The 26,696-nt window shown below is 44.8% G+C and overlaps 1 protein-coding gene across 1 annotated transcript in view; it reads left to right on the top strand.

Annotated features, from left to right (window-relative positions):
• Positions 1-26,696, top strand: part of TMEM245 (transmembrane protein 245) — a 186,228-nt gene that overhangs the window by 64,505 nt on the left and 95,027 nt on the right. Inside the window, 2 exon segments of the mRNA XM_064150356.1 lie at positions 2,770-2,939; positions 26,559-26,582. Coding sequence (XP_064006426.1) covers positions 2,770-2,939; positions 26,559-26,582 — 194 coding nt within the window.

Raw genomic sequence — 26,696 nt, 5'->3', positions numbered from 1 at the left:
TGTGTTGCTAACTGTTTCCCTATGTTTTCAGTTAGAGCCATAAATTTCAGTATTTGGGGATGTACTGTAGTTTTGTTTAGAGATTTGTGTATCAGTAGTTCATGGCAGGACTGGATTGTCAGGCCAGTTTGTTATGATCCTTTAAGTTGATGTGTTCACAGGATATTAAGGGTTGGAAGGGACCCAAGGAGATCATCTAGTCCAACCCCTCTGCCAGAGCAGGACCACACAATCTAGCAGAGATCACAGAGGAATGCATCCAGACAGACCTTGAAAGTTTCCAGAGAAGGAGACTCCACAGCCTCTCTAGGCAGCCTGTTCCAGTACCCTGTGACCCTTCCAGTAAAGAAGTTCCCCCTTGTGTTGAGGTGGAACCTCTTGTGCTGCAACTTACACCCATTGCTCCTTGTCCTAGTGAGAAGAGCCTGTCCCCTCTCTCCTGACCAGCCCTCAGATGTTTATAAACATTTATTAGTTCCCCTCTCCATCATTTCTTATCCAGCCTAAAAAGCTCCAGGTCCCTCAACCACTCCTCATAAGGTAAGGTATGCCCTCCAGTCCCCTAATCATCCTTGTAGCTCTCCGCTGGACCCTTTCCAGAAACTCCCTGTCCCTCTTAAACTGGGGACCCCAAAACTGTGTGCAGTACTCAAGATGAGGTCTCACCAAGGCAGAGTAGAGGGGAAAGAGAACCTTCCTTGATCTGCTGGACACACTCTTCTTAATACACCGCAAGATCCCATTCGCCTTCCTGGCCACAAAGGAACATTGCTGTCCCATGGTTAACTTGTTATCCACCAGGACTCCCAGGCTCCTCTCCAAAGGGCTGCTCTCCAGCAGATCACCTCCCAGACTGTACTGGTGCAGTTTATTATTCCTTCCCAGCTGCAGGACTCTGCACTTGGCCTTGTTGAACCTCATTTGGTTCCTCTATGCCCAGTTCTTCAGTCTGTCCAGGTCTCACTGGATGGGAGCACAGCCTTCAGCTGTATCAGCCAAGCCTTCCCAGTTTGGTGTCATCAGCAAACTTGCTGAGCAGACACTGTCCCCTCATCAGTGTCATTGATGAAGAGGTTGAACAGGACTGTACCCAACACTGATCCCTGAGGGACTCCCCTGGTTATAGCTCTCCAGCTGGACCTAGCACCATTGATCACCACTCTTTGAACTCTTATCTTGTAACCAGTTCCTAATCCACCTCACTGTCTGCTCTTCCATCCCACACTTCCTGAGCTTGCTCAGTAGAATACTGTGGGAGACTGTGTCAAAGCCCTTGCTAAGGTCAAGGCAGACTGTATACACTGGTCTCCCTGAATCTACCCATTCAGTTATGGCATCATAAAATGCTATCAAGTTAGTCAAGCATGACTTCTCCGTGGTAAATCCATGCTGACTACTCCTGATAACCTTCTTTTCCTTGAGATGCCCTCCAGAAGGAGCCACTGCATCAGTTTACCAGAGATGAATGTGAGGCTGACTGATCTATAGCTCCCTGAAACCTCTTTCTTGCCCTTTTTGAAGACTGGAGTGACATTGTCTCCAGTCCTCAGGCACCTCTCCTGTCTGCCACAATTTGGCAAAAGTGTTGGAGAGTGGCAGAGCAATAACCTCAGCCAGTTCTCTCAGCACCCTTGGGTACATTCCAAGGGTGTTGATGTTTTTGTGTTAAATTTGCTAGTGGATTTGAAAGATTACTTGGTTTTCTTCTGTTCAGTGAGGAAAAGTTAGATAATTTGACTGGTGTAACATTTTGTTGATTAAAAAGGGAGTATTGTGAATTTTTAACGACTGTTAAAGGTCTGTTAGCTTCCAAGGAAAGTTTCATATTTATCATGGTTTTTGCATTCCTGATTGTTATGATTTACAAGTTCTGCAAGTATAATGAGTAAGTGAAGGAGAGCAGTGCTCTTGGAGAATTAGAACCATAAGCCTGACGCAGAAGTCTCTGGGCTTTATTTCCTGGCAAGTAGACAGACATGAGCTTTTACTTCTGGAACTGTACTTCTAGACATTTTTAATGTTATTGAGAAACTATTTTACAGTGGATACATGTTAGGAGTGTTGGAGAGAAACTCTTTGTGATAGCAGAAAGCTCTTTTAGGGAAATAAAGTTGGAAACATTTCTTCTGTGGTTTGGTTTTGAGGAGCGGTGCGGATTTTTCTGAAATTGCATGACCTTCAAGCCAAGATAAAAAGCTGATCTTAATGGTTTTGAAGTTCAAAAGGAAAATTAATCAGCTTTCACTTGATGGTTTAAATCAACGTTTTGTACTATGAACTCACATGTGAATTACTGAAGTCACATGGGAAGTACTGTCAATACCAAAAGACACAGCTTTAACAATGTAGAAGACAAAAAGAATTTAGGCTGGAAATTTTCTTTTGTGTGTAATGCACTATAAAGTTCTGAGTGTGGCATTTTATGTGTAGTTGTCTCTGTGCATGTGTGATGATGTGATCAATGCACTGTACTGGAGACATGGAATGGCCACCTACTTAGTTCAGAATGTGCACAAGTTTGTTAGCTCTAGCATTGGGTAGTGTGCTGACAATTTTCTTATGCTGCCATCTAAATTCTGTGTAGATAAGCACAGATGTAAAGAAATGAAGAGTTTAGCATTAAGATTATGTAAGAAATCTGAAAAAGATTTGTAGTGGAAAAAATAATCATTCTTTTCCTTTCTTTTTGAATTGGTCTTTCATAATGAAATAGATAAGTTGTCTTGTGCTCCTCTGAAATCTATAATACTTAATTTCTTGTGATTGCAGTTTGGGCACTTAAAAAACTTGTGATCCATTTTGGAGTTTTGAACTGCATGGCAAACCATTGCAAAAGATGGTGGCAACTTGTTGAAAATTTTGTGAAGGAACGTCAAGAAGCTCTTGCTCCACGGCCCATCAGAGGACTTGGAAGAGTCGTGCTAAAGCTTGACAATAAGGTATTTCTCCTTAATTCCTTAAGCAACCTGGAAGGTTATTTTATTCTCTGCTCACTTTATGCTGCAATGCTCTTATTCTAAAGTAAATGTCTGTCACTAATGGACATGTCTCTCTTGTAAAATTAGATCTGTTTTATCGTGTATTTTAAACCATGTCTCTTCTGTCACTATTCACTCTTAAGTACACATTTAAACTTTGTTAAACAATTGCATGTAAAGCTTGATAGACATCACTTTTTAAATGTTGAATTAGCTTTGAAAATTCCCTGTCTAATGTAAAATCCTCATGGTTCAATCATCTTACCAAATAACAAAGATTTCGAAGTTCAGTGTAATGAGCTCTAACCTAAAGGCTGAGGTGTTCCTACTTCTGTTATGAAAGCTTCATTTAAAAAGCAACCAATTTTATTCTGTAAGTAGGACTTGAAATAGTTCAGACATGCTTGTTTATACTGTGTAAGTGTAGTTGTTGAACACAGTGGCAGAGAGGTTTCCCGCTGTAAGAAAAGAAATGTGGTATTTGGAAAGTGCCGATAAGGCTCCTGTGCTCCCCTCCCTTTTGCTCTACTCAAGATGTGCCCATTTTCATTGCAAAGAAGGGAAGCTCCATAAAATTTATGAAGGCTGTCAGAATTGTAAGTTTTGACCTATTTTGTTTGTAATAGCTATGCTAGTGTGCAAGAGTGTGCTTTCTGTAATTGTTGAAGTATTCTCAGCCTTAGAAAAAGCTGTTATCTCAGAGTGTCTATAATGGAACCATGTAAGTACATCTGTCAGAGCATCTGTACCTTGACAAATTTGTCTGGTTTATATCTCTGAATTCCTACAGGAAAAAGAGCTTAAACCCAAATCTAATGTCTTAATGCATGTCAGAATGTCAACAAAACCATTACAATGGCTGTAGGCAATAAGGAATAGTTTCACAGAGTTCATAGAGGAAGAAAGGAAAAGCCTTTCCAAATACAGCTATGAACAATATGAAGAGGGTTTCCTAATGTAGTGGGGAGAATTAACATATTAGGATAAAAACTTAAATTGTACAGAGCTTGTCATTAAAAGATGTTGTGTCTAAAGACGTCATACAATATATGTATTTTGCAAGTATTTTGTGAATTACCAAATTTAATATCCTTGTATTGCTTAACTTTGTGATATAATATCTTTCTTAATTCCATTAAGTCTTTCCTCCTTAGAGAAGGTAGGGCATTTGTTATAATGTACAGCAGAACTTAGAATCATAGAATCAGTCAGGGTTGAAAGTGACCACAAGGATCATCTAGTTCCAACCCCCCTGCCATGGGAGAGGCATCCCACCCTAGATCAGGCTGGCCTAAAACACTTCCAGGGATGAGGCCTCAACCACCAACCTGAGCAACCCATTCCAGGGTTTCACTATTCCCATGGTGAAAAATTTCCTACTCACATCCAGTTTGAACCTACACACCTCCAGCTTTGCTCCATTCCCCCTGGTCCTGTCACTACCTGATAGCCTAAAAAGTCCTTCCCCAGCTTTTTGTAGGCCCCCTTCAGATATTGAAAGGCCACAATAAATTCACCTCAGAGCCTCCTCTTCTCCAGAACAAACAGCCTCAACTCTTTCAGTCTGTCCTCATAGGAGAGGTGCTCCAGCCCTCCAATCATCCTCGTGGCCCTCCCTCTTGTAATGGAGCCTCCAGAACTGCATGCAGTACTCCAGCTGGGGTCTCACCAGAGTGTAGTAGAGGGGGAGAATCACCTCACTCGACCTGCTGACCACACTTCTCCTGATACAGCCCAGGATCTGGTTGGCCCTCTGGGCTGCAAGTGCAAACTGCTGACTGATGTTGAGCTTCTTGTCCACAGCCTCCCCCAGGTCTCTGTCCTCAGGGCTGCTCTCCAGCCACTCACTGCCCAGCCTGTATTTGTGCTTGGGATTGCCTCGACCCAGATGCAGGACCTTGACCTTGGTCTTGTTGAACCTCGTGAGGCTGGCTTGTGCCACCTCTCCAGCCTGTCCAGGTCCCTCTGGATGGCATCACTTCTCTCCAGTGTGTCTGCTGCACCACACAGCTTGGTGTCATCAGCAAACTTCTGGAAAGTGTACTCAATGCCTCTGTCCATGTCACCAACAAAGATGTTGAACAAGAGTGGTCCCAGGACTGATCCCTGAGGGACTCCACTTGTCACTGGCCTCCACTTGGGCATGGACCCATTGACAGCCACTCTGTGGGTGCGGCCATCAAGCTAGTTCTTTAACCATCTAGTGGTCCACCCATCAAACCCATGTTTCACCAGCTTGGAGACCAGGATGTGGTGTGGGACAGTGTCAGAGGCTTTGCTCAGGTCTAGGTAAATGACATCACTTGCTCTCCCCTCGTCTATTAATGTTGTGACCTGTTCACAGAAGGCCACCAGGTTTGTCAGGCAGGATTTGCCCTTGGTGAAGCCATGCCAATTGTACCAAATCACTTCTTCACTATTCTCCTGTCTCAGTAGTGCCTCCAGGAGGATCTGCTCCATGATCTTACTGGGCACAGAGGTGAGACTGACTGGCCTGTAGTTCCCTGGCTCCTCCTTCCTACTCGTTTTGAAAATGGGGGTTATGTTTCCCTTTTTCCAGTCAGTGGGGACTTCACCAGACTGCTAGGACTTTTGGAATAGAATAGAGAGAGTTTTAGCAACCTCATCTGCCCATTCTCTCAGTACCCCTGGGTGTATCCCATCAGGTCCCGTGGACTTGAGCAGTTTCAGGTTCTTCAGGTAATCACAAACCTGATCTTCACTTACAATGGGGAGTTCTTCCTTCCAGTTCTTGCCATTATCTTCCATCACTCTCAGAGTGTGGCTGGAGGCCTTTGCAGTGAAGACTGAGGTAAAGAAGTCATTGAGAACCTCATACTTTTGCATGTCACTTGTGACCTTTTCACCTGTTTCCTTTCTGAGGTGGCCCGCACCTTCCCTAGTCTTCTTTTTGTCATTAATATACCTGTACAAATTTTATCTCCCTGGCTAGATTCAATTCAAACTGTGCCCTGGCTTTCCTAACCAGATCTCTAGATGCTCGGGCTGCTTCCTTATATACCTCCCATTCTAGCTGTCCTTTCTTCCACTCCTTGTAGAGTTTCTTTTTGTGTGACAGCATGTCCAGGAGCTCCTTGCTCAGCCAGGCAGGCCTCTTAGCATTCTTCCCTGCTTTCCTCTTTGTTGGTGTACATTGCTCCTGGACACAGAGGAGGTGATCCTTGAATACTGACCAGCTGTCCTGGGGCCCTCTTCCCTCTAGGGCTTTGTCTCTTGATACTTTGGCCAGCAGATCTCTGAAGTGATCAGAGTCTGCACGCCCAAAGTCTAAGGTCATAAGCTTAGAGTATGTCCTCCTGGTTGCCCTGAGTATCTTAAATTCAACTGCTTCATGGTCACTGCAGCTAAGACTGTCCCTGAGCCTCACACTGGTCACCAGCCCTTTTCTGTTGATGAGAAAAAGGTCCAGCATAGCACCTTTTCTCTTTGGTTCTTTTACCATTTGGAAGAGGAAGTTGAAGAACATCCTGGATTGATGATGCTTTGCTGTGTTGTCCCTCCAGCAGATGTCAGGGTGGCTGAAATCCCCCATGAGGATGAGGGCTTGTGACCTGGAAGCCACATCATTTGCCTGTGAAGGGCCTCATCTGCTTGGTTCTGCTGGTCAGATGGCCTGTAGCAGACCCCTACAGTAACATCATCTTCCTCTGTCTTCCCTTTAGTTTTAATCCATGCACTCTCAACCGGCTCACCATCCTTTCCCAGGTGGAGCTCCACTGATTGTAACTGGTCACTGATATAGAGGACACTGCCTCCTCCTCTCCTTCCCTGCCTATCCTTCCTAAAGAGTCTTGTAATTGACCGTGAGCCTCTCACTGTTGCATTGTCACTACCCACTTGAAAGACCAGAAGTGGGTGATAGTCTGAAACACTCATGAGATTGGGAATTTTGCCTCCAGTGTCCCTTACTCGGGCACCAGGGAGGCAACAGACCTCTCTTTGAAGTGGGTTCGGTGCGCATATTGAGCCGTTTGCTCCCTTCAGTAGGGAGTCTCCTATAACAATGTCCCTTTGAGGTTTCTTTTCAGGATCAGTCTTGATGACTGGTCTGAGCAACCTGTCTTCGACTTAAATGTATTTAAGGTCAATTCAAATTAATGTTTGTTCATCCAGACTGGTCGCCTTCCCCACCAGCTCATCTTTCGGCACATGGGAACTGCCAGTTCCTGTGCCTTCAAAAGCTCCTGTTTAAAGTAGGTCCAACCATCCTGGACCCCCTTGTTTTTAATGACTGCTGCCCAGGGGACTTTGGAAATAAGTTTCTTAAGCAAATTGAAGTTTGCCCTCCGAAAGTCCAAGGTGTGGGTTTTGTTGTAGTGCCTCCCTACCTCCCTGCATATCGAAAACTCCACTATCTCATGATCACTACACCCCAGGCAGCCTCCCACTGTCACATCTCCTACCAGCCCTTCTCTGTTGGAGAGCAGCAGGTCAAGCTGAGCTTGACCCCTAGTAAGCTCACTTAACAGCTGGGTCATGAAGCTGTCCTCCATGCACTCTAGAAATCTCCTGGACTGCCTCCTCTCTGCTGAATTAAGTTCCCAGCAGATATCTGGCAGGTTAAAGTCACCCACAAGGACAAGATCTGATGATCTTGAGACAGCCTGCAATTGTTTGTAAAATATCTCATCTGTTTCCTCATCCTGGTTGGGTGGTCTATAACAGACTCCAACCAGGATGTCAGATTTGTTAGTCCTCCCTCTGATTTTAACCCACAAGCATTCAATCCCTTCGTCCCTCACCTCAAGCTCAGTGGCAAGGAGTGACTCCCTAATATACAGGGCCACCTCTCCTCCTCTTCTCCCTTGCCTATCTCTCCTGAAGAGGTTGTATCCCCCCATTAAAGCACTCCAATCGTGCCTGTCATGCCACCAAGTTTCTGAAATGGCAACTATATCATAGTCACCCTAGTGGACCAGGACTTCCAGTTCCTCCTGCTTGTTACCCAAGCTGCGTGCATTGGTGTAAATGCGCTTCAGCTGGGCTCTTGATTCCCCAATTGTCCCTAGTTTCCTTCCTACTGTCTCCTTCTCAGAGAGAGTAATTGCCTCACTCACCCCCTTCATATCTAGTTTAAAGCCCGCCTAATGAGCCCTGCCAACTCCATTGCCAGGACTCTCCTGCCCCTCTTAGATAACTGAACTGCCCAGGTGGCCAAGAGAGCCAATGGCATACTGGCCTGCATCAGGAATGGTGTGGTCAGCAGGAGCAGGGAGGTCATCCTGCCCCTGTACTCTGCACTGGTTAGACCACACCTTGAGTACTGTGTTCAGTTCTGGGCCCCCCAGTTTAGGAGGGACATCGAAATGCTTGAGCGTGTCCAGAGAAGGGCGACAAGGCTGGTGAGAGACCTCGAGCACAAGCCCTACGAGGAGAGGCTGAGGGAGCTGGGATTGTTTAGCCTGGAGAAGAGGAGGCTCAGGGGTGACCTTATTGCTGTCTACAACTACCTGAAGGGTGGTTGTGGCCAGGAGGAGGTTTCTCTCTTCTCTCAGGTGGCCAGCACCAGAACGAGAGGACACAGCCTTGAGCTATGCCAGGGGAGATTTAGGCTCGAGGTGAGGAGAAAGTTCTTCACTGAGAGAGTCTTTGACTACTGGAATGGGCTGCCCGGGGAGGTGGTGGAGTCGCCGTCCCTGGGGCTGTTCAAGGCAAGATTGGACGTGGCACTTGGTGCCATGGTCTAGCCTTGAGCTCTGTGGTAAAGGGTTGGACTTGATGATCTGTGAGGTCTCTTCCAATCCTAATAATACTGTGATGCTGTGACACTGTGTAATGTGATTCTTGTCTTAGCCAAAGAATAGTGTTGGCACAACTCGTTTCTCCATCTCTCCTCCTGCCACCCCCTGTCTGTTATGTGGCAGTGTGATGGTTTGGGTGTTACCTGCCCCCCCCACACTTTTGAAATCACCCAGACTAGACTCAGCTGGCTCTGAAAATGGAATTAAGCTTATTATTTACAGCTTAGCACAATATACAAGCAGATATTTACAGTACATACAGTCATCACCATCACAATCGGGTTGTATTTATACATTTTGTATTTTGCTATTTTTCCCTTCCCTATACCTTTTGTAACTTCCCTCTTTTAAGTTATTGTTAAATCAAGTGAGATTCATTTATTTGAGTGTGCTTACATCTCTGTCTCTCTCTCTCTCTCTCTCTCCACCTAATCCCTTTCTTTTGGGAAAGAAGGGGGAAGAGGGAAGGACACTCTACAAATTGTTACTGGTTCTATCAAATTTATCTGAGTCTCTGGAAATTTAAATTAGAACCGAGACACTTGTTCCCAACAATACAACAGGAACCATCTGTGAACAAAGCATAGTTCTTTTCCTGATCAGAGAGATCACCACAGGGAAGAGCTTCTTCAGCACGGGTTATTTTCTCCTCTAGAGGTTTGGAACAGTCTGTGCCTTCCGGCCAGTTGGTGATCACCTCCACCAGACCAGGTCGATCGAGATTACCCATTCGTGCTCGTTGGGTTATCAATGCCATCCATTTAGACCAGGTTGCATCTGTGGCATGATGTGGTGCTGAACCTTTGCCCTTGAACATCCAGTTTAGAACTGGCAGTCTAGGAGCTAACAGCAACTGTGACTCAGTTCCAATTACTTCAGAACATGCTTTCACTCCTTCATAAGCTGCTAATATCTCTTTCTCTGTTGCGGTATAATTTGCCTCTGAACCTCTGTAACAACGTCCCCAGAAACCAAGTGGACGACCACGTGTCTCATTTGGAGCTCTCTGCCACAGACCTGTGCTAGTTTGAAGCAAGCTGGAATGTTTTGGTAAAAGAACTAGATAATGGGCAGTGAAAAGGTAAACATGGTTGTGTCAACTCCTCTCACAGTCACGCTGAGAACTCTGGGAAGAAGAAGTAAACATTCTCCATTTTGTCTTTCATTCTGCCTTTGCCTTCAGACCTAGTCACATCTCCTTAACCCCACTGCCACTAACCTTCCTTCTTAACCTCTTGGCTGCACCTCTATTCTTCCTGGGAACTGGGGTAAGGTTGGGAGGGGCCGGGGAAGGTGTTGGGGTGGTTTGAGAGCCCCTCCTGGGGACTCAGGTTTCTGGGAGAGGAGTTGTGCTTCTGTATTGTTTCTCCTTTGTATATTTCTGTATATAACTGTATATACTGTAAATAGCTGCTTGTATATTTGCTGCTGTAAACTAAATAGCTTCATTTATATTCCTGGAGTCCCTTCTGAGTTAGCTGGGGCAAATACAAAGTGTGGGGGGCGGATAAGAGCCCAAGCCATCACAAGACTCCAAGTTGGACCATTGTCACTGGCAGCCGTGTACAGAATGTTTTTAATGTCAGGACTGGATCACACAGGTCCTAAGCCCACTGCATGGACTACTTCTCGCTTGATCTGATCAAAAGCTGCTTGTTGTTCAGATCCCCACTCGAAATTGTTTCTTTTATGAGTCACATCATGCAGAGGTTTGACAATTTGACTGAATCCAGGAATGCATAGTCTCCAAAATCCCACTGCACCCACAGAATGATAGAGTGTCCTTCTTATTTGTGGGAACTGCCATGGTGGAGACTTTGTTGATCACATCCTGAGGAATGTGACGGTGACCATCCTGCCACCGCACTCCCAGAAACTGAATTTGTCTGGCAGGTTCTTTGACCTTGTCTCTCTTAATGGCAAAACCTGCTTGCAACAGAATGTCAATGATTTTGTTATCTTTCTCGAAGACTTCCTCAGCAGTTTGGCCCCACACAATGATGTTGTCGATGTACTGGATGTGCTCTGGAGCTTTACCTTTCTCCAGTGCATTGTGGATGACTGAGTGACAGATGGTTGAGCTGTGTTTCCACCCCTGAGGCAAATGGTTGAACTGGTACTGGATTCCTCTCCAGGTGAATGCAAACTGAGGCCTACACTCCTTTGCTATGGGAACAGAGAAGAAAGCATTAGCAATGTCTAGGGTTGCATACCATTTAGCTGCCTTCGATTCCTACTGGAGTTCCAGCATGTCTGGCACAGCTGTACTCATGGGTGGAGTCACCTCCTTGAGGGCACGAAAATTAACTGTTAGCCTCCATTCTCCATTAGGATTGCGCTCAGTCCAAACCAGTCTGCTGAAAGGTGAATGAGCTTTCTCAATGACAGCCTGACTTTCCAGTTGACGAATCAGCTGATGATGGGCAATAAAGAGTCACAGTTAGTTCTGTACTGCCTGTGGTGAACATTTTGAGTAGCAATTGGCACTTCCAGATCCTCTATGTCATGGTGTCCCACAGCTGTATATTCATATGGTCTAATGGACAATTTCAATTTACCATCCTCAGTCTCTACAGATGCTATTCCAAAAGCCCATTTGTGTCCCTTAGGATCTTTGAAACAACCTTGTTTCAAAAAGACAATTCCCAGAATGCAAGACGCACCCGGACCAGTTACAATAATATGTTTCTTCCACTCTTTACCAGTTAAAATGATCTCAGCCTGCAACTTAGTTAACTCTTGAGATCAGCAGTGATTCCAGGAATAATTACAGAGTCTTTCCCTTTACAATTTTATGTCAATAAAGTACACTGAGCACCTGTGTAAATTCAAGCCCTGTATTTCCGAACTTTTTAACTGCCAGGCCACCTAATGAATGCATTCCAATAGATTTAATTTTCTCCACTATTGCTTTGCTCCTCCTGGCTGGAGGCAGGTATTCCTGAAGGAATTAGGGGAAAAAAAGAGGGTGTATTGCCTTTGGAAGGAGGGGAAGGCTTCTCCTGACGTGTTTAAGGATGTAGCTAGATCATGTAGGAGAAAAATTAGAGAGGCAAAGGCCCAGTTAGAACTTCAGCTGGCCACCTCTGTGAAAGATAATAAAAAGCATTTTAATAAATTTATCAATGCTAAAATGAAGGGCAAGAACAGCCTCCATTCCTTATTGGACCACTGCTTGGTGGATGTGGGGAGGCCTGTGGATGTGGTCTATCTGGGCTTTGACACTGTCCCCCACAGCAAACTGCTGGCTAAGCTGTCAGCCCACAGCTTGGATGGCAACACTCTGTGCTGGGTTAGGAACTGGCTGGAGGGCCGGACCCAGAGAGTGGTGGTGAATGGTGTCACATCCAGCTGGTGGCCAGTCACTAGTGGTGTCCCTCAGGGATCAGTGCTGGGCCCCATCCTCTTTAACATCTTCATAGATGATCTGGATGAGGGCATTGAGTCAGTCATCAGCAAGTTTGCAGATGACACCAAGCTGGGGGCAGATGTTGCTGAGTTGGAGGGCAGAAGGGCTCTGCAGTGGGACCTCGACCACCTGGACAGAGGGGCAGAGTCCAACAGGATGGCGTTCAATAAGTCCAAGTGCCAGGTGCTGCACTTTGGCCACAACAACCCCATGCAGAGCTACAGGCTGGGGTTGGAGTGGCTGGAGAGTAGCCAAACAGAAAGGGATCTGGGGGTGCTGACTGATACCCGCCTGAACATGAGCCAGCAGTGTGCCCAGGTGGCCAAGAGAGCCAATGGCATCCTGGCCTGCATCAAGAATGGTGTGGCCAGCAGGAGCAGGGAGGTCATTCTGCCCCTGTACTCTGCACTGGTTAGACCACACCTTGAGTACTGTGTCCAGTTCTGGGCCCCTCAATTTAAGAAGGACATTGAGATGCTTGAACGTGTCCAGAGAAGGGCAATGAGGCTGGTGAGAGGCCTCGAGCACAAGCCCTACGAGGAGAGGCTGAGGAAGCTGGGATTGTTTAGCCTGGAGAAGAGGAGGCTCAGGGGAGACCTTGTTGCTGTCTACAGCTACCTGAAGGGTGGTTGTAGCCAGGGGGAGGTTGTTGTCTTCTCTCAGGTGGCCAGCACCAGAACGAGAGGACACAGCCTCGAGCTACGCCGGGGGAAATTTAGGCTTGAGGTGAGGAGAAAGTTCTTCACTGAGAGAGTCTTTGGCTACTGGAAAGGGCTGGAGGTGGTGGAGTCGCCTTCCCTGGAGCTGTTCAAGGCAGGATTGGACGTGGCACTTGGTGCCATGGTCTAGCCTTGAGCTCTGTGGTAACAGGTTGGACTTGATGATCTATGAGGTCTCTTCCAAACTTGGTGATACTGTGTTACTGTGATAGATGGCACCCCTAATACTGAATGTGGCATGTGGGGTGTACACAATGATTGGTGTTGTTGTGAGAGAAACTGTAATTTTTGAAATAACTGCAGTTGCTCTGGGAGCTGAAGAAGTGACACCTACTTTTCTGACATTGCTGCCTCTGTTTCTGCCATTGTGCAGTTCCCTGACTCTCTTTGAACTGAAGTAGGTTGACCATTCAACTTGTTCATGTTGTCACCAAATTGGTCACGCAGAATTATGGACAGTGACTCACGTAATTGCTGATGTCTAGGTGGAATTTGTCTCCTCCTGGGCTGGAATTGCCTTGGAGGAGGTGGGCGTCTGTACCTGATGGCAGAAACATGCACCCATTCAGATGATGCAGGGATGGTGTCCTTTACCAGATTGGAAATCTTTTAAAGATACCCTTTCAATTCTGTCATGCTATCTTTAATACCATCCTTTATGCTGTTCTTAATGCCATTCTCAATGCTGTCTTTCATCCCTTTTATCTCTGTAGTCATAGTTTTTATGGCAGAGACTATTGCAGAATGTGACAAGCTGTCCTCAATCTGCCTGAGCTGGTCAGTGAATTCACCAACTGTGAAAGACTCCTTGATAGAAACGTGCTAGCCAAGATTTTAGCATAGGATGAAGGAGCGACCTTAATAAGCTTCTTCATGAGATCTGTTGCAAGAGCAATATCATCAGGCTTATGTGTGCCATGGTCTCCATAGAGCACTTCCTTCACAACAAACCCCTCAGAAGCTTAATTCCCTGCTCAATGGTGTTCCACTTCTTTGCAGCCCATGGCAGATCATCTCGGGAAGGATATCTCATAGCCACAGCCAATAGAAGGCGTGTCCACAAGGTAACCTTACCAAGAGGACTTGCTAGGTATTTGTCCACTCCACTCTCCTCTGTGAGTGGCCCTAGCTGTTTGGTAGACTTGTCTCCTACCTGTAGAGCATTTGCACCAATAGTACGGCATCTCACCAGCCAGCTTAGGATTGGCTCTCCTGATTCCCTTGCATATTCCTTTCTAACTTCCCTGACCTCTTTAAGGGAATCGTTAGAATCCTGGATGTCATCCTTCTCCTCCTTCTCTTGTTGTTGTGATTGTCCCTGGCCTAGAAACAGAACTTTCTTAAGAGCACTCTTAAACTCATTGGAACCATCCTCTTTCTTGGCAGCCAACTTCACAGCACTCCTCTCATCAGAGTACTGGGATCTAAGTATGTTCGCCAAATCTTGAAGACTATATGTCTCCTCTTCCTCCTCTTCGGCACCAGAGGTCCCCTCCCCTAAGTCCTTTTTTGAATCACTCTTTGTCAAATGTTTCATCTTAACTTTCGCCTTGGCAGGCACCAAGATGACCTGCATGGAGACTGCTTTTGACGAGTCCACTAGTGGTTTTGAATTACTGGGGGTCTGGCCTGAGGCCTGTGAATTAAAATCTGCCTTAGGTTTAGGGTTTTTTCGTGCTGCCTGGGGAGTCAAAGTGGCTGAATTAGTGTTATTAGTTGAAGGAGCAATAGTTTGGGTTGTTCCCTGTGTTCCTGGGCGTCCTGCCATGTTATCATTCTTGGAAGGAACATTGGCAGCTTTCCCAGAATCTAGGGGAGGAGGTGTAGTGGTGGCCCCCCCTTGCTCTGCCCCCAACTTATCAGTGTTTTGACTTAGATTGGTACTTTGCTTACCTTTTGCCTGGGACACAGGCCCCTTCTTTTTACTTCTTCAAGGTGTCACATTCAAATGTCTCTTACATAATGCTAAAATTAATATGAAAATCAAAATTACAAGACCCAAGTTCACACACGACAGAAATACACAGTCTGATGTGAATAACATTCAGAATAAGGGTCAGCCACCTGAGTCTTAGGCAGGATTACTCTTATTACGGCTGTAGATAAAGCAGAAGAACACTTGCATATAAAGCACAAGAAGTAACACTTGCATTTCCTGTTATGTTGCTGGTAAATGCTGCTGTAATGTTACTGGTAAAAGACAGTGATGTTGAACCCTAGATAGCCAAGGATGAAATCCCCCAAACTCCAAAAAATGGATATAAGTTTAGCTTTGATCTTCTTCAAAATTAGATTAAACAAAAAGTAACCCATTTGGGTTTTGATCCAATTATAAGCAAGAAAACAGAAGATAGGCCACACAATAGCCCCCACTAAGTAAAATAGCTTCATTAGTGTCATTCTGATTCCCAGAGTTAATTAACAATCACTCAAAACCAATTTGCCCCACACTGGAGTGCCAAAATAAAAGATGCGATGGTTTGGGTGTTACCTGCTCCCCCACACTTTTGAAATCACCCAGACTAGACTCAGCCGGCTCTGGAAATTGAATGAAGCTTGTTATTTACAGCTTAGCACAATATACAAGCAGATATTTACAGTATATACAGTTATATACAGAAATAGACAAGGTAAAAGGTAATACAGAAACACAACATCCCTTCCAGAAACCTGAATCCCCAGGAGGGGCTCCCAACTGCCCCTTCACTTTCCCCTACCCCTCTCAACCTTACACCAGTTCCAAGGAAGAACGGAGGTTTGGCCAGGGGGTTAGGAAGCAAAGTGGACTAGTCTAAGAAATGGAGGATGCGGTTAGGAGAGAGAGATGAAGCTTGGAGCCCGCCAGCAGCAGAAGTGCTTTTATCTATGTTTTGATTATTCTTCTTGTATCTCTCAGTAAGCCTATGAGTGAAGTAGACATCACCATTGGAGTATGAGTCCCAGCATCAGGAGCATTTTGAGCTCTTAGCTATGTACAAGCCACTGCCAAGGTCTGTTTCACACAGATGTCTCTAGATAGTACTTGATCTTTTAAAAGTCATATGCCTGGTTTGGAAGTAGTTCCAGTTTTGAGTAAAAGCTAGCGAGGACAAGGAAGACATCTTACATGCCGTTTTCTCTCCAGTGAAGCTGAGGATGCTAATGTAGATGGTCCATAAAATAACCCATTATGACAAATTGTAGGTGAGTACTGCTTGTGAATAAAAATCACTGAACTTCACTGATCTGTTTTGTAAATAAAAGCACTAAGAAAAGAACTGTTGCTCTTTCCCACTACTCATTTACCTCTGATTGTCTTGTAAATGCAGACCTGCTTTGGCTGAAGAGAAGCTCTGATCAAGAGGAAAGAAAGCAGGGCGCTGCTTTTAATTTCCTTTATAAATAGTAGGTGAGACTGTACTTGCATTTGCAGGCCTCCTTTAAATACAGACTATGGAAGTAGGATATCCTTACTGTATTCTTAAGTCCCTGGTTGTGCATCTGCCCTGTGGAGCCAGCAAATGCACCAATTGAGGTATGAGAGAAAACCTGGAGGAATGAATAGGGAGATTTCTGTTCTCATCCATCCAGTCATCTTAAAACTTGATATGGCATCATGCATATTCTTAGCAGCAGTCAAGAACTAATAATTTGTTTCAATTATTTCTTTTGTTTGTTCATTTTTAGAAGACAACTTGTCTTTTAGTATGGTAACCAGGAGAGTTTGTGAGGGACCTCAGCAGCAGTCACTCAACTGCATTCACTAGAATTTAATTATTTTCAATGTACTAGCAGTTTGTATGCATGCTTTCTAGTAGACTTAAGTGAATTGTAATTATATGCCTTTTCTCGATGTAGCATACTAGAATTTTAGATATGGAGAACTGTAATACATCATAGTATCATAGTATCATATCATAGTATCATCAGGGTTGGAAGAGACCTCACAGATCATCAAGTCCAACCCTTTACCACAGAGCTCAAGGCTAGACCATGGCACCAAGTGCCACGTCGAACCTTGCCTTGAAGTGCCCCAGGGACGGCGACTCCACCACCTCCCCGGGCAGCCCACTCCAGTGTCCAGTGACTCTCTCAGTGAAGAACTTTCTCCTCACCTCAAGCCTAAATCTCCCCCGGCGCAGCCTGAGGCCATGTCCTCTTGTTCTGGTGCTGGCCACCTGAGAGAAGACAGCAACCTCCTCCTGGCTACAACCTCCCCTCAGGTAGTTGTAGACAGCAATAAGGTCACCCCTGAGCCTCCTCTTCTCCAGGCTAAACAATCCCAGCTCCCTCAGCTTCTCCTCATAGGGCCTGTGCTTAAGGCCTCTTACCAGCCTCGTCGCCCTTCTCTGGACACGCTCAAGCATCTCAATGTCCTTCTTAAATTGAGGGGCCCAGAAGTGAACACAGTACTCAAGGTGTGGTCTAACCAGTGCAGAGTACAGGGGCAGAATGACCTCCCTGCTCCTGCTGGCCACACCATTCTTGATGCAGGCCAGGATGCCATTGGCTCTCTTGGCCACCTGGGCACACTGCTGGCTCATGTTCAGGCGGGTATCAATCAGTACCCCCAGATCCCTCTCTGTCTGGCTGCTCTCCAGCCACTCTGACCCCAGCCTGTAGCTCTGCATGGGGTTGTTGTAGCCAAAGTGCAGCACCCGGCACTTGGAGGTATTGAACCCCATCCCATTGGACTCTGCCCATCTGTCCAGGTGGTCAAGGTCCCGCTGCAGAGCCCTTCTACCTTCCAACTCAGTCACATCTGCCCCCAGCTTGGTGTCATCTGCAAACTTGCTGATGACTGACTCAATGCCCTCATCCAGATCATCTATGAAGATGTTAAAGAGGATGGGGCCCAGCACTGATCCCTGAGGGACACCGCTAGTGACTGGCCACCATCATTTGGACTTTGGATAAAGTTAAGGTTTGGTTCTTCTGGTGTCAAGTTTAGTATGTAAAAGCAAACACAGATAATGGGCAGAATCTCTACCGGTGCATATGTGGTTCTAGGAAATATTTTCACAGAAACATACATTTTTATATAAATAGTTGTCCTGCTAAATACTGGAAAAGTTTCTGTAACCTTACTAATTTTTGAATGACTTGAAGATGAGATTTAAGTTTTAGCCTATTTTTAAATGTAGACTTACTCCATTTGTAGAACTACATAAATATCAGTATTGGTACAGTAGGCAATAGGCAGGTAGAGCGTCCCAGGCATTATCTTAACAATAATTTTTAAATTAATGTTTATTTTTGGCATGTAATGTTATTTCCAAGTTACTGAATGGAACAAGTTTGTTTTTCACATTCTGCTAAAATCTCAGGCTCACAATAGAGTTCTAGTTTTTCCTTTACTGGAGTTGCAAAGTGGAGATCTACAGCCACAGAATCTACACTTTTACTGGAATAAACCTACAATATAGTGAGATTTAATATGCAGAAAGAAAGTTAGAGGGAAAAGTATGTTGTTGAATCTAAGTAATTTTACCTTTTATTTATAAATCTTATTGAAGATGTAAAATAGAAACAGATTCTACAGTGCTTAATATGAGGCTTTGAAGCTGTGTCATTGTTGTGGATGCAGGGAATTAATGTGGCCGAGTCAGGAATTTTATACAAAAATAGAGTTATTTTATTTTTCCAAAAGCCCGCTCCCAAAACTATATTCAGAAATTAATTTAGTTTTAATTGCCAGATTCAGCTCATTTGAGAATATCTACAGGATGCCATAGATAATCTGACTATTTCAGAAATCAGAAGTTGGAAAAGGCTTTAGCTATTAATTGAATAGCGTTTCCCACTTAATAATAAAGCTGAGCCAAAATAACTCACGGTCAGGCTGACTTGGTCTCGCTGCCTGTCCCTCTCGCTCTCTTTCAGAAGCTGCAGGAGGGTCGCTAAGAGGCACTCAGGTCTGCACAAAAGACCTTAATGGCTGTAGCAGACCCTTGGAGCTCTTTCTGTATCCAGGCCAGGCGAGGCGGGGGAGAACTCTCAGGCAGGTACAAACGCTCAGGCAGGAATGAACTCCAAGGTGGGAACCCCAAAGGCGGGAAGTCCCCCAATATTTTTACCCTCTCTAGACAAAGAGCAGAGTTACCACTTCCTTAGGCGTGAAGGGCACAGTCAATCCCAGCCCAATTCCAGCATGGGTACTGCACGGGCACCCCTCACTTCAGGAAGGACCCCTTGCTCACCCCCTTCACACCTGCAGGGCAAGGCAGGGGGTGTGTGTGGAAACAGGCATCTTTATCTCTCCCATTCAAGCCACAGAGGGAGAGGAATTTAGGGGTATACAGGACTCCAGGACAGTCTTTGCTTTCTGTTACTGTGATTGATGCATTCCACAAGTAGTATAAGCTAATAGAAGCGGATGCTTTGAGACATTTTATTTTTGTTTCCTTTGTGACATTTTATTTCCTCGTGTTCATGTTTCTTCATAAATCTTCTCGCTTCTGATATAACTTAACCGTCTGAAATAATTTCTTTTTCCTAAATTTGAAATGTTGGGCTTTGGTCGGTAGTGTGGTCTGGCTTGGTTTTTTCCCCACTGGGAGCTAATACAGTGTGGTAGCTGGTGAAAACTGTTGTCGTCATACTGTGAGCTGATGACGAATGCCTAGAATTAAGAGTATAGTCTCACATTAACTAGGTCCTTAAATGGGTGTGCTTGAGCAGTAAAGGTGAAAATTAGGAAGGAAAAACAACTACTACAAATGGAGAAATATGCTGGTGAGAAGTACGGAATTCTTTCAGCACAGTCAATAAAAGTATACGTAATACATACATTTATTTGATCTACAATTTTCTGATGCGTCTATATGAAATTTAATTACATATTGGCTGTTGTGCCATTGAATGCAAATGTTGTAATATTAATGGTACTAAGAAAAAACAAAATACATGTAAAATTTGCTTAACAAATTGTTGGCATAGTGGGAGTGTTTTAAAACACATGGAAAGCTGCTTGAATGGGTGTGTATTTGTGATGGTTTGGGCTCTTACCCGCCCCCCCACACTTTTGGAATTGCCCCAGCTAACTCAGACGGCCTCTGGGAATATAAATGAAGCTGTTTATTTTACAGCAGCAAATATACAGGCAGCTATTTACAATATATACAGTTGTATACAGAAATATACAAAGGATAAACAATACAGAAGCACAGCTCCCCTCCCAGAAACCTGAGTTCCCAGGAGGGGCTCTCAAACCACCCCAACACCTCCCCTTGCCCTCTCAACCTTACCCCAGTTCTCAGGAAGAAGAGAGGTGCAGCCAAGAGGTTAGGGAGCAAGGTTAGTGGGAGCAAGGTTAATGAGATGTGACTAGGTCTGAAGGCAAAGGCAGAATGAAAGACAAAATGGAGAATGTTTTACTTCTTCCCAGAGTTCTCAGTGAGACTGTGAGTGAAGGAGACACAATTGTTTTTCATTTCACTGCCCGTTATCTAGTTCTTTTACCAAAACATTCTAGCTTGCTTCAAACCAGCACAATCCACCCCTTGTCTACTTCGCTCAGAGTATCGCTGAGAATCATCCAATTTAATCTAAACCAATATTTACACTAAAACAATATACTAAAGTTCAGTTCACCACTTCAATCAGATGTAGGTGATTCAAAAGCTCAGAACAGGGACTCCCAGGTGATATTGGGGTTCGTGCTCACGTTACTGTAGATTTCTCTCAGTGTTGGGCGCCGATGTTACCTAGAACAGAAAACTCTTAACAGCTTGTATTACACACTCTGAATTTAAACTCTCTCAGCTAAAGTTAGATTTCTCTGTGGAATACACCGAATTTCACCATTCTCCTGCATTACCCAGTATGTATGACCAGGACCTTCAGCAGAAACCACCCCTCGGACAGGTTTCCCTTCACCCGAAGGAGAAAATACCCAAACAGTTTTCCCTAACAGATTCTTTTCACGTACAACAGGAACTTTATCACCGTCTACTGTTTGGACCAAATCTGATTGTGCAGGTCCTGCTCTGTTTACTGAACCTCTACTATTTACCAACCAGGTAGCTTGTGCTAAATGTTTGTCCCAGTTTTTCAGAGTTCCACCCCCCATGGCTTTTAGGGTGGTTTTCAGCAAACCGTTGTAGCGCTCAATCTTCCCTGAAGCTGGTGCATAGTAGGGTAGGTGGTAGATCCATTCAATACCATGCTCTTTGGCCCAGTTTTTCACAAGATTGTTTTTGAAATGAGTGCCATTGTCTGACTCAGTTCTCTCTGGAGTTCCATGTCTCCACATGATCTGTCTCTCCAAACCAACAATGGTGTTACGTGCAGTTGCATGTGGAACTGGATAGGTTTCCAACCGTCCAGTGCTGGCCTCTACCATCGTCAGCACATACTGCTTGCCAGAATGAGATCGAGGTAAGGTGATATAGTCAATTTGCCAGGCTTCACCATACTTGTACTTTGACCATCTCTCACCATACCATAAGGGCTTGATTCACTTAGCCTGCTTAATAGCAGCACAAATGTCACAGTCATTGATAACTTGAGTAATAGCGTCCATGGACAAGTCAGTTGACCTATCACGAGCCCATCGGTATGTTGCATCTCTGCCTTGATGTCCAGATGAATCATGGGCCCACCGAGCTAAGAACAGTTTACCTCGGTGTTTCCAATCAAGGTCAATATGAAGTTCAGAGTTGGTATCACCTTGAGAAATCTTAGCAGCTTGGTTTGCCTTCTGGTTATGTTTATGTTCCTCAGTAGCTCTGCTCTTAGGCATGTGTGTGTCTACATGCCACACCTTCAGTGGAGTTCTCTCCAGCCATGAATCAATGTCCTGCCATAGATCAGCACACCAAATAGGCTTTCCTTTCCTCTGCCAACCATTCTTCTTCCAGTCCTTCAGCCAACCCCACACAGCATTGGCTACCATCCACGAATCAGTGTAGAGGTAAAGGATAGGCTAATTCTCACGTTCAGCCACATCAAGAGCAAGTTGAACAGCTTTTACCTCAGTGAACTGACTGGATTCTCCTTCGCCATCTCTCGCTTCGGTAACTCTCCTGGTAGGACTCCAGACTGCTGACTTCCACCTTCGCTTGTTCCCAACAAGACGACAGGAACCATCTGTGAACAAAGCATAGTTCTTTTCCCAATCAGAGAGATCACCATAGGGAGGAGCTTCCTCAGCACGAGTTATTTTCTCCTCTGGAGGTATGGAACAGTCTGTGCCTTCTGGCCAGTTGGTGATCACCTCCACCAGACCAGGTTTATCAAGATTACCCATTCATGCTCGTTGGGTTATCAAAGTCATCCATTTAGACCAGGTTGCATCTGTGGCATGATGTGGTGCTGAACCTTTGCCCTTGAACATCCAGTTTAGAACTGGCAGTCTAGGAGCTAAAAGCAATTGTGACTCAGTTCCAATCACTTCAGAAGATGCTTTCACTCCTTCATAAGCTGCTAATATCTCTTTCTCTGTTGCGGTATAATTTGCCTCTGAACCTCTGTAACAACGTCCCCAGAAACCAAGTGGACGACCACGTGTCTCATTTGGAGCTCTCTGCCAAAGGCTCCAATTTGGACCATTGTCACTGGCAGCCGTGTACAGAATGTTTTTAATGTCCGGACCAGATCTCACAGGTCCCAAGCCCACTGCATGGAATATTTCTCATTTGATCTGATCAAAGGCTGCTTGTTTTTGAAGTCCCCACTCGAAATTGTTTCTCTTACAAGTTTCATCAAGCAGAGGTTTGACAATCTGACTGAAACCAGGAATGTGTAGTCTCCAAAATCCCACCACACCAAGAAAAAAAAGTGTGTCCTTCTTACTGGTGGGAACTGCCATAGTAGAGACTTTGTTAATCACATCCTGAGGGATGTAACGGCGACCATCCTGCCACCGCACTCCCAGAAACTGAATTTCTTTGGCAGGTCCTTTGACCTTGTCTCTCTTAATGGCAAAACCTGCTTGCAACAGAATGTCAATGATTTTGTTACCTTTCTCGAAGACTTCCTCAGCAGTTTGGCCCCACACAATGATGTTGTCGATGTACTGGATGTGCTCTGGAGCTTTACCTTTCTCCAGTGCATTGTGGATGACTGAGTGACAGATGGTTGAGCTGTGTTTCCACCCCTGAGGCAAACGGTTGAACTGGTACTGGATTCCTCTCCAGGTGAATGCAAACTGAGGCCTGCACTCCTTTGCTATGGGAATAAAGAAGAAAGCATTAGCAATTTCTATGGTTGCATACCATTTAGCATCCTTCGATTCCAGCTCGTACTGGAGTTCCAGCATGTCCGGCACAGCTGCGCTTATGGGTGGAGTCACCTCGTTGAGGGCACGAAAGTCTACTGTCAGTCTCCAGTCACCGTTAGCTTTGCGCACTGGCCAGATGGGACTGTTGAAAGGTGAATGAGCTTTCTCGATGACAGCCTGATCCTCCAGTTGACGAATCAGCAGATGAATGGGCAAAAAAGAGTCACGGTTAGTTCAGTACTGTCTGTGATGAACATTTTGAGTAGCAATTGGCACTTCCAGATCCTCTATGTCATGATGTCCCACAACTGCAGATTCATCTGAAAGTTCAGGTCTAATGGATAATTTCAATTTACCATCCTCAATCTCTACAGATGCTATTCCAAAAGCCCATTTGTGACCCTTAGGATCTTTGAAACAACCTTGTCTGTAAAAGTTAATTCCCCAAATGCAAGGCGCATCAGGACCAGTTACAATAGTATGTGTCTTCCACTCTTTACCAGTTAAACTGATCTCAGCCTGTATCTTAGTTAACTCTTGAGATCCACCAGTGATTCCAAAAATAGATATGGACTCTGTCCCTTTGCAATTGGATGGCAACAAAGTACACTGAGCACCTGTGTCAACTAAAGCCCTGTATTTCCGAACTCTTGAACTGCCAGGCCACCTAATGAATACATTCCAATAGATTGGGTTCTCTCCACTATCCCTTTCCTCCTCCTGGCTGGAGGCAGGGCACCCCTAATGCTGAACATGGCATGAGGGGTGTACACAATGATTGGTATTGTTGTGAGAGGAACTGCAACTGTTAGAACAATTGCAGTTGCTCTGGGGAGCTGAAGAAGTGACAGCTACTTTTCCGGCATTGCTGCCTCTGTTTCTGCCACTCTGCAGATCCCTGACCCTCTTTGAAAGAGCTGAAGTGGGTTTACCATCTCATTTGTTCATGTTCTCCCCGTATGTGTCACGCAGAAGTATCCACAGTGACGCACGTGATTGCTGATATCTGGGTTGAATATGTCTCCTCCTGGGCTGAAATTGCCTTGTAGGAGGTGGGCGTCTATTCCTGATTGCAGAAACATGCACCCATTCAGATGATGATGCAGGAATGGTATCCTTTACCAGTTTGGTAATGTTTTTGAGATCCTCCTTCAGTTCTTTCATGCTCTCCTTAATGCCATCTCTAATACCATCTTTAAGCTCTGTAGTCATACTCTTTATGCACAGATTATACCAGAATGTGACAAGCTGTCCTCAATCCGCCTGAGCTGATCAGGGAATTCACCAACAGTGAAAAACCTTCCATTATCACTCCTTGATAGAAATTTACTGGCCAAAATGTTAGCATAGGATGAAGGAGCAAGCTTAATAAGCTTCTTCAGGAGACCTGTTCCCAAAGGAATATTGTCAGGCTCAGGAGTGCCATGATGTCCATAAAGCACTTCCTTCACAGGCAAACTCCTTTAGAAGCTTAATTCCCCTGCTCAATGGTGTTCCACTTCTTGGCAGCCCATGGCAATCATCTCGGGAAGGATATCTCATAGCCACAGCCAACAAGATAGCGTGTCCACAAGCTAACCCTACCAAGAGGACTTCGCCAGGTGTTTGTACCACTCCACTCTCCTTAGTGAGTGGTCCGAGATGGTTGGCCAGACTTGTCTCCCTACCTGCAGGGGGCATTAGCACCAAGCCCATGGCATCTCACTAGCCAGCTTAGGATTGGCTCACCCGATTCCCTTGAGTATTCCTTTCTAACTTCCCTGACTTCTCTGAGAGGATCATTGGAGTCCTGGATGTCATCTTCCTCCTCTTCCTCTTGTTGATCTGGTTGTCCCTGGCCTAACAGAACCTTCCTCATAGCACTCTTAAACTCATTGGAACCATCCTCTCTCTTGGCAGCCAACCATACAGCAGTCTTCTCATTTGAGTATTGATGTCTCAGCACATTTGCGAGGTCTCGCAGGCTAACTGCCTCCTCTTCCTCCTCTTGCTGATCACCAGATGTCCCCTCTCTTACATCCTCCTGTGAACCACACTTTGTCTTAGCTTTTGCCTTAGCAGGTGCCAGAAAGGCCTGAACAGCAACAGACATGGACGTGTCTGCTGGAGGGTTTGAACAGTTTTGCATGAGCAATTTGCTAAACAAACATCTGGAATCCCAGTCTTAGGCTGAATTATTCGCATCAAAGATGTAGATAAAGCAGAATTTTGATTGAATGTCACATTATTGATGAGAGCTCCTGTAATATTACTGGTAAGGTATTTTCAGAGACATTTAAAACCAGTATAACCAAGGATGAAATCACCCCAGCTCCAGAACATGCTTGAAACTTTGGCTTTAGCCTTATAAGCTAAATCAATGAAATAAGCAAGAATTTGAGCCTTTATCCTATTAAATGTCAAGAAAACAAAACCAGACCAGAGTAACACCCCACACAAGTACAATAGCTGACTTATTAGCTTCATCTTAATTCCCAGAGTTAATTACCAGTCACTCAAAAAATCTAGCCTCACGTTGGAAAAGCCAATTCAAAAATGTGATAGTTTGGGCTCTTACCCGCCCCCCCACACTTTTGGAATTGCCCCAGCTAACTCAGACGGCCTCTGGGAATATAAATGAAGCTGTTTATTTTACAGCAGCAAATATACAAGCAGCTATTTACAATATATACAGTTATATACAGAAATATACAAAGGATAAACAATACAGAAGCAACAACTCCTCTCCCAGAAACCGGAGTTCGCCCATGAGGGGGCTCTCAAACCACCCCAACACCTCCCCTTGCCCTCTCAACCTTAGCCCAGTTCTCAGGAAGAAGAGAGGTGCAGCCAAGAGGTTAGGGAGCAAGGTTAGTGGGAGCAAGGTTAATGAGATGTGACTAGGTCTGAAGGCAAAGGCAGAATGAAAGACAAAATGGAGAATGTTTTACTTCTTCTTCCCAGAGTTCTCAGCGTGACTGTGAGAGAAGGAGACACAATTGTTTTTCATTTCACTGCCCGTTATCTAGTTCTTTTACCAAAACATTTTAGCTTGCTTTAAACCACAGTATTAATGCAACTATTAATCTTGTGTTAATTTCAGGTGTTTTAATAAAAAGTGTTCTTGGAGTACTTTCTCAAGTCCTGCTCTGAAATCTGAAATGTTAGCTCTCCATATAATTAAAAACTGAGATTGCCCAGATTATGCTGATAGCTCTGTTAATATTATTAAAATGCTTGTATTTGTTATATCTCTCTTCTGTTTCAGAAAGTGCACATGAGTAGTGAAATCTAGATTCCTGCATTAGAAGTTATGATTATTTTTTCTATTGGGATTTATCTTTGTTTTTAGAACTATTTAATTTTCATTCTGTGGTGACTTTGCCTGCCTCTTATTGCTGCTTTTTTTTTTCCATTCCACTCTGAACTACTGCATTTGCCAATAATTTTCCACTGTGTTCTTTGTCCTTTTTTGTCCCTTTTCTTCTGTCTCCCCTTGCCACTGACAAGCTGTGGCACTGGCTTAATAAGAAGGTAAATAAACAGAAAAAATATGATTCCAATTAATGGATTCTGTGGTTTTGATGAGGTTTTTTGGTTTTGCAGCATGAACATGTCTTAACATGCCTTGCTTTCTGGTTTTCTGTT

This window comes from Pogoniulus pusillus, chromosome 10 (genome assembly GCF_015220805.1).
Source record: "Pogoniulus pusillus isolate bPogPus1 chromosome 10, bPogPus1.pri, whole genome shotgun sequence".
NCBI classification, from domain to species: Eukaryota; Metazoa; Chordata; class Aves; order Piciformes; family Lybiidae; genus Pogoniulus; species Pogoniulus pusillus.
The sequence above is the reverse complement of the archived record's forward strand: the minus strand, read 5'-3'. Positions and strand labels throughout refer to the sequence as shown.